Source organism: Homalodisca vitripennis, chromosome 1 (genome assembly GCF_021130785.1).
Source record: "Homalodisca vitripennis isolate AUS2020 chromosome 1, UT_GWSS_2.1, whole genome shotgun sequence".
NCBI classification, from domain to species: domain Eukaryota; kingdom Metazoa; phylum Arthropoda; class Insecta; order Hemiptera; family Cicadellidae; genus Homalodisca; species Homalodisca vitripennis.
In genome coordinates this window covers 147,751,639-147,767,072 of record NC_060207.1, presented here as the reverse complement: position 1 = coordinate 147,767,072, position 15,434 = coordinate 147,751,639, and the positions used below count along the sequence as shown (strand labels likewise).

The 15,434-nt window shown below is 34.3% G+C and overlaps 1 protein-coding gene across 1 annotated transcript in view; it reads right to left on the bottom strand.

Annotated features, from left to right (window-relative positions):
* Nucleotides 1–6,952, bottom strand: part of LOC124373670 (copine-8-like) — a 34,533-nt gene extending 27,581 nt beyond the window's left edge. The window contains exons 1-2 of the mRNA XM_046832024.1: nt 6,831–6,952; nt 3,116–3,213 (exon numbers count right to left, since the gene is read on the bottom strand). Coding sequence (XP_046687980.1) covers nt 3,116–3,186 — 71 coding nt within the window. The 5' untranslated portion in view covers nt 3,187–3,213; nt 6,831–6,952. The remainder of the gene's footprint in view (nt 1–3,115; nt 3,214–6,830) is intronic.
* Nucleotides 6,953–15,434: the final 8,482 nt, after the last annotated feature.

Here is a 15,434-nt window from a genome sequence, read left to right as displayed (position 1 = left end):
TTTCAATTTACTTTTTGTTTTATTTGTAATGTTAGTATTTGTATTAGTTTTAAATAATGTTTGCACATCTTTTGATAAACGTGTCCATGTAGTGCCAATCCAATTTGTGTGTGTGCTTTTTCGATAACAGTGTTGTCTTCAACCTTTTATCATGTTTCTTTTTAGCTTTTTTGAACTATGTATTCAACTAAATCCATTTGATATCAATAAAAAATAGCAACATTTTAAATAATATACAATTGATTTAATTGATTGGTTTTGCAGACAACATGTAAATTAAAAACAAATGCTTACACCATAGCCACATGATATTGGGAACAACTAGTTGTCAGCAGCAATATGTCACACGGCCTCATATGTCATCGGATTATTTTGGATTTAGTGTATGATTATAGACGCATCATTTCCATCAAAGCACATAACATTTCATAAAATGCAGTTGACAAATATATATTTTTTATCAAGTAAGTGTTTTCCAATCCTACCTTGAAACAGTTCATACAAAATAACTACACTCATTTTAATCTTTAAATTTATTTGATTTCCTTATTCTGCAAACTACCTTAGTGTTATTATTTTACACTACAAACTATTTCAACAAGATGTCTTTAATATTTAGTCAGTGGTGGACTTTCCATTAGGTACACTAGGCATGAGGCTAAACTGCCTAGAGGCACAGCCTTTGAGGGGCAATATATTTTTGCTGGTCAATTTTAGGAGCAGTAAGTAGTAGGTTACCTAGTTGATTTGGTTTTTGTTAAATGGGTGGAAGTCAGTTTTTTTTTACTTGAGGTATATTCAGTTTTAATGTTGAACAAAGTTAATTATTAAGCAAGGTGTTGATAGTAGTAGATTTTACTATTTATTCCCAATTCTGGACACAAATCAGAGAGTTTGGCTGACACTGTGTTGAAAGTTATAGACCACATTCCACTAACATCAATGATTGTCGAGGATTATGCAATGACAATGCAAGTACATACCAGGACATACACTGCTCTACAAACTCATATTAAAGAAATTAACCTCAAAGCACTTTATGTCTCATGTTCTGTACATTCACTCAACTTAGTGGGCACATGTGGTGCAAGCTGTTGCCAGGAGGCATGCATGTTTATTAATTTAGTAACTATAATTTCTTCCTTAGTTCTACAAAACCTTATGAGAAATCCGTACAGTATCAGGTACATAAAAGTACAACTGTAAAAGGTTTGTCTGATACAAGGTGGAATGCTTGGGAAGATGTTTGCAGAAGCTTGTGTGAAAATTGAGAAACTGTAATCGAAGTCCTCTATGTTTATGAGAAGAACCCGTGTGAAAAACCTCTTGAAATTAAACTTCTGGTATTTTTAATGGCATGTACAGTCTGGAAACTTCATTTATATTAGAGATTTGGACAGTGATGTCTTAGAAAGGTTTTAAAAAGTAAGTGACACTTTTCAAAGTGTTGATACTTAAACTGAGAGAGCAAACCAACTCTATGATTCTCTTGTAAAATATATGGACTCTCTCTGTGATATGTTTGATGTATATGAAGAGAAGGCAATGGATCGATGAGAATAGTGTAAGAGTGAGTTGAATGAAGATGAAGTTGTCTTTACAGGGAGAGACAAGAATAGAGTTGAAACATTATAACTTATTAATGACAGATTTATAAGTTAACTACTAAAAAGAAGTGAAGCATACTCTATAATAGCTGATAGATTTTCAGTCTTTTTTTGGCCTTTCAAACAAAAAACCACCTGTTATTATAGAACATGCAGATCTAGAGTAATAATTTGGAAGTGAGTGTGAGCATTTTTCAAAATTGATAAAATGCAATAATTTTACATACACATTCTTTCTATAAGCAAGTTTCTCAGAGGTGAACTTGCAGGATATCTTTCATAACATAGATATAGCTTTAATAATGTATTTGTGGGCTGCGATTAGTAACACTCTGCAGAAAGGTCATTTTCATCGCAGAAGAGAATTAAGTCACATCTACGTTGTACTCTCAAATAAGAGAAATTGAATTCTCGTGCAAATCTGTAAACTGAAGGTTATATCCTTAACGATGAAGAATTTAGATTTGAATAAATAGTAGAAGAATTTTCAGTTCAGAAGTAAGACGTATATGTTTAATATTAAATTTAAATTTCATTAGTAATACTCTGCCAACAAGTTTTTTCATAATATAAATATTAAACAAACTATATTCTACATAAAAAGTATATTAATCATAATTTTTTGTAATACCTCATTCATTACAAATTATTATATAAAAAAGGAAAAACTTCATTTCTCTTCCTTGTATTGACTATATTACTTTTCAAGTGCAATACATAAGACGTACATTTTTAAAGGTGTCTTATTTTGAAACTTCTTCACCACTTCATTTAAAAGTGAAGGTATGTATAAATTCTAACTATATTACATTAAAATATAGTACATAATAAAGTAAATATCTTATTATTACAGTCTGGCTCCAGGAGCGACCTTTCTACTCTATTCAAGAATTTTTAAATCCTGTAACTCTCAACTATTAACATTCTTTAACTATCTCATGTATTGACGCATTGTACTGTTCTCTATGAATATGTGAAATAAAGAAAATTGTCTATTGTCTATTTACTTTACTTTATTTCATATTACATATATCTAGGAGATATGTTAATTACATTAATTATTACAAAATTATATTATAACTACTTAAAACACTATAAAAAGATATTTTAAGCAGAATAGGTAACTTTTAATTTAGCCAAGAATTCAATTAAGCAATTAATTTAGTCATATTCACAATAAAAAGCCATAAAAAGTGAGTCTATGATAAAAATAAGTCTTCAATTACTTTGGGACGTAGAACGCACAGGTGCAGCAGGCTGAATTGTGCTTAGAGGCGGCACCTTAAGAAAGTCCACCAATGTATCTAGTACTGTATACACCAGTATTATTTTCAAATCACTTTTAGTAACTATCAATTTCACAAAGTAACAAAATATCTGACGTTTCAGTTTGAAAATAATAATTCAAAACCCATCTTTTGATAATTAATAACAGATTTTTAAATATCATTTTTATTTTATATTATTTCTATATATGTGAAAAATATCTCCCTACACAATCAACTTACCTGCAAGAAATGGCCAAGTCTATTAGCTGTGTGGGTTCAACTGCAGATCCTGGCTTAAAAGCTGCTGTCATTATCAAAAGATCCTTACTAGTTTTTTTCTGGAAAACAAACATTTTTACTACAGCCAAAGATAAATTATTTACATAATGATCCACTCAAAGATCCACCATAAATGAAAATGTAGTTGCTATACTTTGGTGTACTCTTAAAAATTTGTATAAATTATTGGGAGTTATATCACTATATATAAAGGGTGTTAAAAAAGTCCCACGTGGGCTTGATAATTCGTGAACGAATACAGATAAAAGAAAAATCTTGGTATATTTACTGCACCTATAAATCTACTTTTTGAAGTAACTACCTTTTTTTGTAATGTAAGTGGAAGTGGGGTGGCCCGCAAGGAGTCAGAAAGAAATCTTAAATAAGAACATAGGTCGAGTAATACATCAAATTAAAGGTCTTTATTAGTAGAGTACAATGTCGCAAATCCGACCTCTAAAGATTACACTGGTTTAAAGTTTGAAACTTTTAAAATGTAGGTCCTTATGTAGATAGTGTAATATTCTTGCCTTGGTTCAAGTTGTGAAAGTTAAACTTAGTAAATGAATACTGGACTTAAGAATTAGTTTTTGAGGTAGTTGGTGACTCTTCACATCCAATGGAGGAAAGTCTATAAGGAGTTCAGTAAAAAATTTTTAGGAAGAATAGCTCAAGATATACATCATTATAAAGGGGTTGTTTAGCAGAGGAATGACAAAGGGAAATACCTTGTATCAGTTATTACAATACAAAGTTCTTATTTTTAAGTTGGGCTTTGGGACCGTACATGATGTACGTCTTACACTATACACTTTGAAATGATGTACATGTACTTGAGCTATGAGTTACAGTCTGATTGTGTGAGATGCTCTCAATAGACGACCCCTTGGCTGTTGGATTGATAGAGGTGGTTCTGTTTTGTGGCCACCAAAAAGTCCTGATTTAACCCTTTAAAATTCTTCTTTCTGGGGTTATGTTAAAAACACTGTTTATGCTAAAAAGGTCTGGGACCTACAACATTTAGGGGAATGTATCAGCGTAGCAACTACAAAGAAGAAAAATCTAAACTGAAGAATTCGTCATAGTTCTAGTCACGAGGCATACAAATGAACGCATGAAGTTACGTTGTTTACATTGAGTGCAATGGCTGCACCACTAAAAAATCTACATATCCTGAGGAATAAACTAGAGCTAAAATGGCTAATAATTGTTAAGTGAGTGGAGAGGGATGATTAGAGAGGTGTGCTAAAAGGAGGAGACATGAAGGGTAATATAAAACTTTTTACATACATAAAACGTAAAGCACTGTACAAAATAATTAGCTCCCCATCTCACATCCATCATAAATAAATCTTTCTCTTTATGGCAGTTCCCAAAAAGTCTCCAAGTTATATCCCAAGTACAAAAATGGACCAAAGACAGACCCAACTCATTAATTTCAACATTTTCAAAAATTATAGAAAAAATAAACAGTTTGATGACCCACCTTAAACAACAGACTTTTATTACTGACTGCCAGTAATAGATTCTAAAAGGGAAAAATCAACTGTTTCTGCCATCATAAGCCTTGTTTATAATTGACAACAGCATAAATGAAGGACAATTTTAACAGCCTTATTTTAAGACTACAGCAAGGCTTTTGACTGTTTAGGACATTACCTGATCTCTAAAAAAAATTACAAATTTGGGAGTACGAGGCCTAGAAAACAAATGGTTTGTCAGCTATCTAAAAGAGACCCCAAGTTGCAGCTATCCAATACACAACACACTACTATATTTGGCCTCACTACCACATTCTGATCAGATCCTCAACCAATCACAGGAGTAGTTCATCAGCAATCCATGCTGGGACCCATTATATTCATTTTGTTGACTAATGACTTCCCAGCTCTAATTTAAAACTACACCACCAGCTGTATAGTTATGCAGACAACACAACTCTCCTTTTAAGAAATGACTCAGCTCAATAAATATATGACAGCTCTGTTGCATCTTTACAAAACACCACAGCCAACAGTAAACAAAATGAACTAGCAATAAACCCTGACAAGAAAACATAAGTACATTTTTGTAAGGAAAAAATGTCTGCCCACTAGTATCCCCAATATAACAGTGGCTGAGCAGATTAAGTTTCTAGGTATAACTCAAAGGACTCACATGGGCAGACCATATAAATAACATCTGTAATAAAATCAGCACCAGTGTCAATGTTGTTTAACATATTTAATGGGTTGGCAATCTGGAAGTGGCAAAAATGGACTAATACACTCTAATAAAATCTCATATTAGATATAACTTTACAATCTGAGGAGCTCTCGTGAAATCTGAAGAGAATACTAGTACTGGGAAGGCAATTAGGACCATTGCGAACCTGGAGTTCCAGCAAAGCTGTGGACAAGCCTATTAGACCCAAGGCAAACTCAGTACTTGCTGCGAGCTCACTTCGAGAATTCCTGCTGAAGAATCCTACGTTCAGCAATTATTGGAGAATTCCTGAACTCTATGAACAATACAACTCCTTGATTTGACTTATTGTAATTAAATGACAAATTAAATTTCTTAATGTTGATGTAATGAATAAATTTTAAAAATATATTTTAAAATTCTTATGGGGTAGGGTACAATAAGCGGACCCGGTTTTTTATATCGAAATTGGCAAACGATGTTACTTAATAATAACCATCAATATAATAAATCGATGCTGATTAATTATTTTGAACAATTAACTTAAATAATCTATACCTTTAGCTGTAAACACTTTCAAATAATACTCGTAATGTAATATTTTAATTTTATATAAGTAACATTTGATTATTAAAAATGGCAGTCAATTTTAGAAAACTACACAATATTGCCTTGAAAGATGATAAGCCATATTTTTCATGACTTTAACATGTTGGACACATACCGAAAAACCCATTATGTGAAATTTGTGGGAAAGAAACAACTGTAACTGTGAGAGGAGCAAATATGGTCGTCATCAGTTTTCCTAGTTTTGGTTAAAATAATTTGTTTGATCACTGTAAATATTAAATTCATATTTTAATTTAAAACATATGATTGTTATTGAGGACTGTAGATGCTTTATATCGATTGATAGTCTAGGATTTGAGATGCAAATATTAGGTATCGATGATTACATTCTTCGATATAAAACACCGGGTCCACTTATCGTACCCTACCCTTCTTATGGAGGTATGTACACCGTGTGACCTTTGAAGGGTTAAAAATTACTAAGTTTTACACACATAGTATTAGCCCTGAATATACTACTATATAAAAATAATAAATCAGTCTAAAAGAATAAGTGTATATAGCCTATCTTTTAAAACTAAAAAATGTTTACAGCTAAACAGAAACTTTCATAATTGTATAGCCTTTTCTTTTAAATTCATTAGGTTTAATATTATTTGTTTTTATTTAAATGTATATCAAACACGAAATAGCAGTCGGAAGAAAATGAAAATGCTTACTAAATTTAAATATTTATTCTGCCAAGTTATAGAATAATCACTTAATACTGTAATATTTTGAGATAAATTATTGAATATGTTTACTGGAAACTGGTGTATGCATTTCAGATTATAATGCAGAAATAATATTATTTTGAAGTATTCAACTTTAGGTGTACTATAAAGAGTAACTTTACAATTATAAAGACTAAATTATTTACTACCTTTACAAGTAAGGTTATGTTTCTGTGAGGTTTAGGAAATGGGCTAGGCTAAGCAACGACGTTAATCCTATTGCAATTTTGACGTTGACTGGAAGAAAACAAACCAACTGTAACTGCAAACTTCAGGGACAGCGGGCAGACGACAAATGTCTGATGCAGATAGTCCATGGAGGAAGAGAATGATAAATACACTCATCTAGTGGTCTTTGAGAGGAATGAATAAAATTAAAATACATGCTCATGAACTACTAGGTACTCAAACGAGGACGAGCAAGTGATATTCATATGATCATTTGCTCAGTCTATGTATGGGCTCAGTCTATGGGGAGGCAGTTCTGGTGTAAATAGTGTTTTAATACTTCAAAAGAAAGCTCTTAGAATAATATGCAAAGTTAACTCATGTGCTAGCTGTAGACCATTGTTTAAACTTAGAATATCACGACTGTGGTTAATCTGTATATTTTTAATGTTATTATGAATATTAAGGAAAATTATGAGAGCTTAATATTAAGAAGTGATGTCCATAGACATGACACTAGGAATAAAAGTCTTATTGATATTCCATACTAAATGCTTACTAAATCTAAATCTAACCTGCATTACCATGGTATTGTATTTATTAATAAACGTCCAGGCTCAGCTCGGACCTTGAAGACAACAAAATTTAAAAACAAACTGACTGCTTTCCTTTTGGCAAACCCTTTCTACAGTCAAAGTGGGTTTCTTGCCTTATCTCAGAGTGACTTTAACCCTTACTTCTAATGCATGGAGTGCTTACTTTTAGTATTTATTAATCCTGCATGGTTTTTACATAGCCTTTGGTTTTTAGTTTTAGCCATGATTGTTCTTTTAGCCTCTACTGACTAAACCTATTACATGTATGCTACTTGTTAAACGGTTAATAAAGTTGTCTATTGTCTATTGACATCAGTTATAGTGCTTATTGCAAGGGATGCTAAGTATCCTCATCTTTTCCTGAGCTGAAGCCAGCAATAGATTTTCCTGTACCAAGAAGTTAAAACAAGAATAAAATGATTGCTTTTCCAAGAACATTCCTTTAAACCTCTACCTTCGACTAAACTAAATTCTCAAAAGTCTTCAAATATTATGATTAAGACTTAAAACTTACATTCCAGAGCAATTATTAATAAACCAAATTAGAGGAACAATCGTAAGTTGATATCATGTAAATGATTTTTTTTGTAAGGACTTCATACAGCTTGTAACACACTCATGAAGTAGCTTTTTATAATGGAGCTTGAGAGACACCTAGCTTACAGAAAGTAAAGGGATTGAGAGCTCTCTCCTTATTCTGCAGTGCGATCTAGTGTATCTAGTATTAGATCTGTTCTTTGTTTGAAATTTATTTTTTACGATGGAAGGAATGTGAAGGGAACAGGATTTTTCCGGACATTTGCCATTGTTTAGTGAAACAAAAAATCAGTAACACTAGTTTCGAGATCTACCACAGTCGTAGGTGGTTGGTAGACGAATGCTGACGTATTGTGACATGTATTCTGTAGTTCAGTTTTAATGATTAGTGTTGTGTATAGTTTTGTACTAAGTGTATGTTTTAGAGTTAGTGAAGTTTACACATAACAAGGTGGTTGTGATTCCTGACTTAGGCCTGCCACAACGCTTTGGTATGATTTGTTTATTTTAACCTAGTTTGTAACTATGTATCAGGTTAGTTATTTACCTGAAGAGATCAGATTGCAGATCTCGAAGCGTAGTGTTACTGATTTGTTTCACTGAACGATAGTAGATCTAGATAACCAAAGGATTACGCTTGGGAATACTATGAATTTAGTAAGAGAGAGCACATGTATTCTAGGTAGAGTAGGACTGAGCAATTGGGACTTCAAACTGAAGTGCATCCAAGTCTATTTCAGCCAAATTAAATAAGTTTACAGCAACTTTCTTCCAATTCACTAAAATCAAATTTGGCTAATACATGTGTCCAAAATTATTAACACGTGAACATGACGTCAAATAATTCACAACTTCAATTGTGGAACAGAAGAATGTAATTTAATAAGCTTAGTGCTTGATCCCTTTTGATTAAGGGGGTTCGGCTCGTCCTATCTTTTCCATGTTAAAAAGCACAAACTTAGGAACACACAACTCCAAAACCATTAGAGGTAATAAGCTATTTTTTTTTTTTTTTTTTTTTTTTTTTTTTTTTTTTGATCCTTATCCTTATACCTAACATTTAAGTGGTGGGTTTTTGAATTAAATGAAAACAACACATTTTTAGTTTAAAACAAAAAAATGTTGAAAAAACATTCAAAATTAAAATTTATTTTTAATAAAAAAATATATTCTAGTATAAATAATGAATATCCCATCATTCATATTGTTCATTGTAGTGTAAATAACAAAACAAAACCAAAATCAATGCAATAACTCAAGTAGTCCAGGAGAAAATTGTTCCTAAGTGTAAAAAATCTGTTTTTTTTTTTTTTTTGGAAAATCGCTAGTAAACATCATTTAACCACAGTGACATAAGTAATCCTACCTTAGTGCATGCCTGGCCCATATGAAGGGTTTTCTGGATCTTCCTGCTCTTCATACATGTCCTCTTAGTCTTTTCTTAGCAATCTCTCGCTGTTTCCGGCACTTTTTCTCGATTTCCAACATATCTTTCTCAGCGTTTTTAATCCGGGTCAAGTCAAAGTTCTTCATTGTGTTTATGCACATTGGGCCAGGGGAAATACCAAATTTACTCAGGATTTTACACTTTGTGATATTGCCATCATTGAAGGTAGCAATGGCTTCATAAATTCCAAAGTCAAGTGTATTCTTCATCACAAAGGTCGATTTCGGTAACCGGTTCCAAATTATGCTGTTCAGGCTCTCGCAAGGATTTTGTGTTCCACCATGGAGGCACTTCCGCAACAAATGTTCTTGAGATAAATTTCTAAAAATGGGCTTTATCTCTGCCATAACTGTAGGAGGAAGGTTACAACAAACAATATAACCTAAAATAGTAGGTGTGTATTATATAAAGTGTGTTCAAGAGCACAATCAAGGTTGCTAACCAACGGTACCAGTAAAAAATGCATGTGCTTTCACAAACTAAAATATCAATAAAACCACTAATACTCATCTTATTTAAATGAAATTTGTGTTAAATTAAAGGTAAAGAGTTGTAGAAAACAATTCACAAATAAAAAAAAAAAATTTTTTTTTGCTAAATTTAAGCCGAACCCCTTAAGCCCAACAGGGCGGGTAGGGCGCTTTTCATAAAAGCATGTCATTCTCCGTCCATGTGCGATAACTATTGATAGAGAGGTCCTAGAGACTTGAAACTTAAAACATAGATTCCTCTTGGTCCAGGAAAGAACGCTATTGATTTAGGGGTCAAAAGGCAGTCTCTGTATATTCGTCTGTTTGACAAGTCTTGATAGAAAGGGCTCAAAAACATCAAGAATGAACTCAACCACGGCACTGGACACAGATTGGAAGTAGATTACAAGGGCTATAATTAAACGCTTTTTGACGAAAATAGCATTCTCAGAATTACATATGTATATATTTTGTTGATCAGGGCAACACAACCAATTCTACTATGGGACCACTGATATAATTCAATCAAACCAAAAGTGCTCCTACATGTAAATAGGGTGGGATGAAAAACTAAATTTTCGAGTATCGAGTTCTAATAGGGCTCAAAAGTTGCGTATTCTTCAGCTGATTAAGAGAAAAATAATTAAAAAAATATTATTTAAAATCTTTAGTTCGCGCAACGAGCTTAAAGTTTTGTAAAAGTGTACTTTTTGCTATTTTCAAAAAAATATTTTAAACCGTTTTATGATGATTTTTTTTATTGTACTACCGTATATATATTACGTTTATAAGTCCATAACGTCAATAAAAATATTTAGATACTTTAAACAAACATATAAGGTTCTCAAGAAATATCGTAATTATTAGAAAATTGTACGAAAATAACAATTTTTCTTCAAAGAGTAAAACATCACAGATTTGCAGCTCTTCGCCCATTTCACCAATGTTTTGGTGGAATGACCCAGAACTCACCACGGGGAGGTGGCTGCAACTCGAGTTCCACCCACACCCTACCCAACCATCCAACTAAATAGGGTGTGTTTGAATGTATTTACATGTTCTACGCTTCCCTAAGTTTACATACCTTAGAATGACGTCGAAGGTTTAAACTCTGATTTATGTCCAAATTTTGGCATGACAGACCTTGATAACAATGTGGTTCTGATAAATTCATCTCTGTTATCTTGACCACACACTTTGTCCGACGCTTCTGTCACTAACTTAACACACCTTTCCACGGCTTGTGTGTGGCAAGCAAAGTTCATGAACTCGAACTCGGGTAAAGTTTTGTTCCTCAAATAGGTTGATATTGTTTCCGTTGTTAATTTCCTCATCATAGGAGGAGGAGAAACTTTGCATTTAGACCAATCAATGAGCTCACTGTAGTCCTTAGCTTCAAACTTAAGAGTGGGTGTATGAAATATTCTTACAGCCGATTTGCTGTTATTTTCCACACTTCTTGCCTTCAAAACTCTTCTGAAACCTAACTCTCTTATATGTAGTCTTTCGTCAGTTATCATTGTTAACAGCATGTTTTCTGGATGACAGAAAAAGGAGTTTCTTTCAATCACAGGATCGATAACTTTTTTTTATTTCAGCTGACAAATCTCTGGTAGTTTGGATTACTTTAAACACATGTTTTGGTCCATACTTCACGGAATGATGGCGTTTTATGTCGAACCAGACTGGTGCATAGGTCTTCATTATGTATTGAACAAGAATCTTCAGTTCATTTGAAGGATTACTATCTGAAATGTACAAACGTAACACCCTATTAGCACAAATCAACCAACGGGAATGACTTAGAGGCGCTGGATCTCTATTAGCCAGATCTGGAGTACAATTGGCGCTCTCTGAAGAAGAAACCCAAAACTCTGAATACATTCAAGAATCAGACTTCGAGATTGTTGAGACAAAAAAACGGAAAAGGAAAAACCGTTGTGAAGTTAGGCCCAAATATTTGAATGAAAAGAAGTTCCCAGCAATCAAGTCTAAGGCTAAGTTTAGTAAATCTACTGAACATACAATAGGAACTCATACCAGTCTACCTCATGTGACCGGCAGTATCAACGTTTTTGGAGATAGTCATGCTAAGGAACTGAGTGAGTGCCAAACTTCGTCCAGTATTGGCGGACAATTGGAATATCTTTGCATGTGCCAGTTCTGGTGCTCCAATTAGTCATGTTCTACAAAATTGTTATGACATGACAAAGCAGTCGGGTAAAAATGACATCACAGTAATCATCGGAGGGTCTAATGACGTAGTAGATGTTACTTACAATAACAGAAGACCGACAAGGGTGCTTGCTGGGCAAATCCTTAGGGCCACTAGGCAGTATAAGCATACTAATGTTGTAATTGTAGGTGTCTTTCATCGACATGATCTTCCTGAGAACTGCCTTATTAATACAGAAATAAAATTAACAAACAAAAAGCTAAATGGACTTAAAGACCTACGGGAGAGTGGTGTGTCTGTACTGGATGTAAGTAAGCTTGGTCGGCAACTCTTCACACGACATGGACAATGTAATGTATTGAATTACAATAATAATTATAATAATAATTATTATACATATTATAAATTGTTACTGGCAAGTTAAAGCCACAGCCAAAGACCAACTGTATGATCGTATGATGCTGTGACGTCATATGGGGTGATCAGTTTGAATAAATGCCATTGGCTGTTCTCATCACGCCACCAGATCATACCACCACTACCACTTCCAGTGTCCTGCCCTTGTCTCTCTCTCAGTTACCCTCCAACCTTAACCGAGCACAGTCGATGATGTAAACTAATTCAGTCTTTTATTCCGATTCCCCGTAACCCGTACACAACAATTGGCGACGAGGTATTAATGCGATCTCGCGAGTGCAATGCAACCTGTTCGATTGTGCGTAAATAATTTCTCCGAAAATTATAGTAGGAGGAAGTGTGTCTGTAGTTTGGCGTCACGTGGACTCAAAATCGGTACATTTTGATGTTGGAAGACAAGGTCGTAAATTGGAACATTTCGTCTTTATTTAGTGAAACAGTAAAAATGGCGGGAATTATTGGCGGAATCGGTGACTTCGACAACAGTGCAGAAACTTGGAATTCGTATGTTGAACGATTTGAATTATTCGTTGACTGTAACAGTATTAGTGACGACAAAAAGGTTAGTACGTTACTAACAGTCGTGGGTGTGAAAACGTACAGTTTGTTACGAGATTTATGTACGCCGGAAAAACCTTCAGTGAAAAAGTTCGATGAATTAGTGAAGTTAATTCAGGACCATTTGTACCCGAAGCCATCATTCATAGCTGAAAGGTACAAGTTCAGCAAAAGGAATCAGCAGGAAGGAGAATCAGTCGCAGAGTACATCGCCAGCCTCAAGAAGTTGTCTGCATACTGCGAGTTTGGCGCATCCCTCAACGACTATCTCAGAGACATATCTCAGAGACTGGTGAGCGGCATCAGGAGTGAGTCGACCAAGCAGAGGCTGTTGGGAGAGACCACCCTAACCTTCGACCAGGCTGTGAAAATCGTCTGCTCAGTGGAAGCGGCGGAGAAGAATGCGGCGGCATTGACAGTGAACGGCGGCAGCCGGGTCCAGCGGATGGCAGCGCATCACCACCCACATGTGAGAGTCAGCGGCAGCGGTGGCAGCGCGAGCTACAACGCAAGGCACGAAGTCAAGGTGCAGTGTACGTGCTGTGGGCAGTGTGGTCACTATAGGAAGCAGTGCAAATTGTTTGGTGTTGTGTGTCTCAAATGTGGTAAAAGAAATCACATATCTAAGGTATGTCGATCTACTGAAATTAGTAAGTTACCAGACAATCAGCTTTCGAAAGTTAAGAAAGGTATATCTTATCAGTCTAATTTTCAAAACAAGAAAAACAAAGATTATAAGAAACATAATTTTGTAAATGATAGTTCAGAACTGTCAGATTCAAATAATTCTAAGAATTATGTTCAGAGTGATGAAAATCTTGAGAGTTATGTCGAGGACATACAGAATTTATTTAAAGTAAATTAAACTCACGGTGAAAGAATTAGAGTTGACCCAATTAAGATTAAAGTCCTAGTGCAAGGTCGAGAAACCATATTTGAAGTTGATACTGGAGCTAGTGTCACAGTGTGTAGTGAGGATTTTTATGAAAATAATTTTAGTTCTTGTAAATTGTTAGAAAACGACCTAACTTTGAGTTCGTACACTAATGAACCTATTATACCTGTGGGCAAAGTTAATGTTGATGTTTGCTATGAGAAAATACATAAATGCTTAGATTTGTATGTGATTAGAGGAGGTTCACATCCTTTAATGGGTCGTGATTGGCTTAAAGTACTGGGAGTTGACATTTCGTTTAAAAGTAACTTGTGTGTTATAAACAGACCTATAGATAACAAGGCTAATTTCGAGACAATGACGTCCGAGCTAACTAATCAATTTCCAGAAGTGTTCACTGAGAAACTAGGTCAGTATACAGGCGAACCAGTTAAACTAAATCTAAAAGAAAATGCTAGACCTAGGTATTTTAAGCCGAGACCGATACCATTCTCATTGAAAAGTAAGGTAGAAAAAGAACTACAACGCTTAGTTGACGAACAAGTGTTAATTCCAGTAAGCAGCTCGGAATGGGGAACGCCCATTGTACCAGTATTAAAAAAGAACGGTGAAATTAGGCTATGTGGAGACTTTAAAGTTACTCTAAATCAGTATCTAGAAGTAGACAAGTACCCTATACCTAGAATAGAAGATTTATTTGCAAATTTACAGCATGGAGAACGTTTCTCTAAAATAGATCTTAGTCAAGCCTATATGCAATTAAAGTTAGACAGTGAGTCACAAAAATTATGTACAATTAGCACGCATAAGGGTCTTTTCTCATATTGTAGAATGCCTTATGGAATCTCATCAGCCCCAGGCATATTTCAAAGAGTTATTGAACAATCTTTGCATAATTTAGAAGGCATATCAGTGTTCATGGATGATATTCTTATCACCGCACCTAATAACGAAACTCATGTAAGTAGGTTGCAAGAGGTTTGTAAACGCCTGAGTGAAAAAGGATTTACCGTAAAGAAAGATAAATGTACGTTCTTTGTAGACAAAATCGAGTATCTTGGTTTTAGTATCGATAAAGATGGAATGCATACCTCTGAATCTAAAATTAAAGCTATAAATCAAGCACCTGTACCTAAATCTGTCACTCAAGTCAAAGCTTTTATTGGCTTGGTAAATTATTATGGAAAGTTTATCAATAATTTGTCAACAATCTTGAGTCCGTTGTACAACTTGTTAAAAAAGGACGTGCCATTTGATTTTGATGAAAAATGTCTCAAATCATTTAGCCATGTCAAGGATGTTTTGACTAAAGCACCAGTTTTGGCGCATTATGATTCAAAGTTGCCTGTAAAACTAGCAGTAGACGCAAGCTCGACAGGGCTGGGCTGCATACTTAGTATCATAACCCCTGAAGGCGTTGAGAAACCTATTGCATACCACTCTCGTACTTTATCACCAGCAGAATGTCAATATTCACAAATAGATAAGG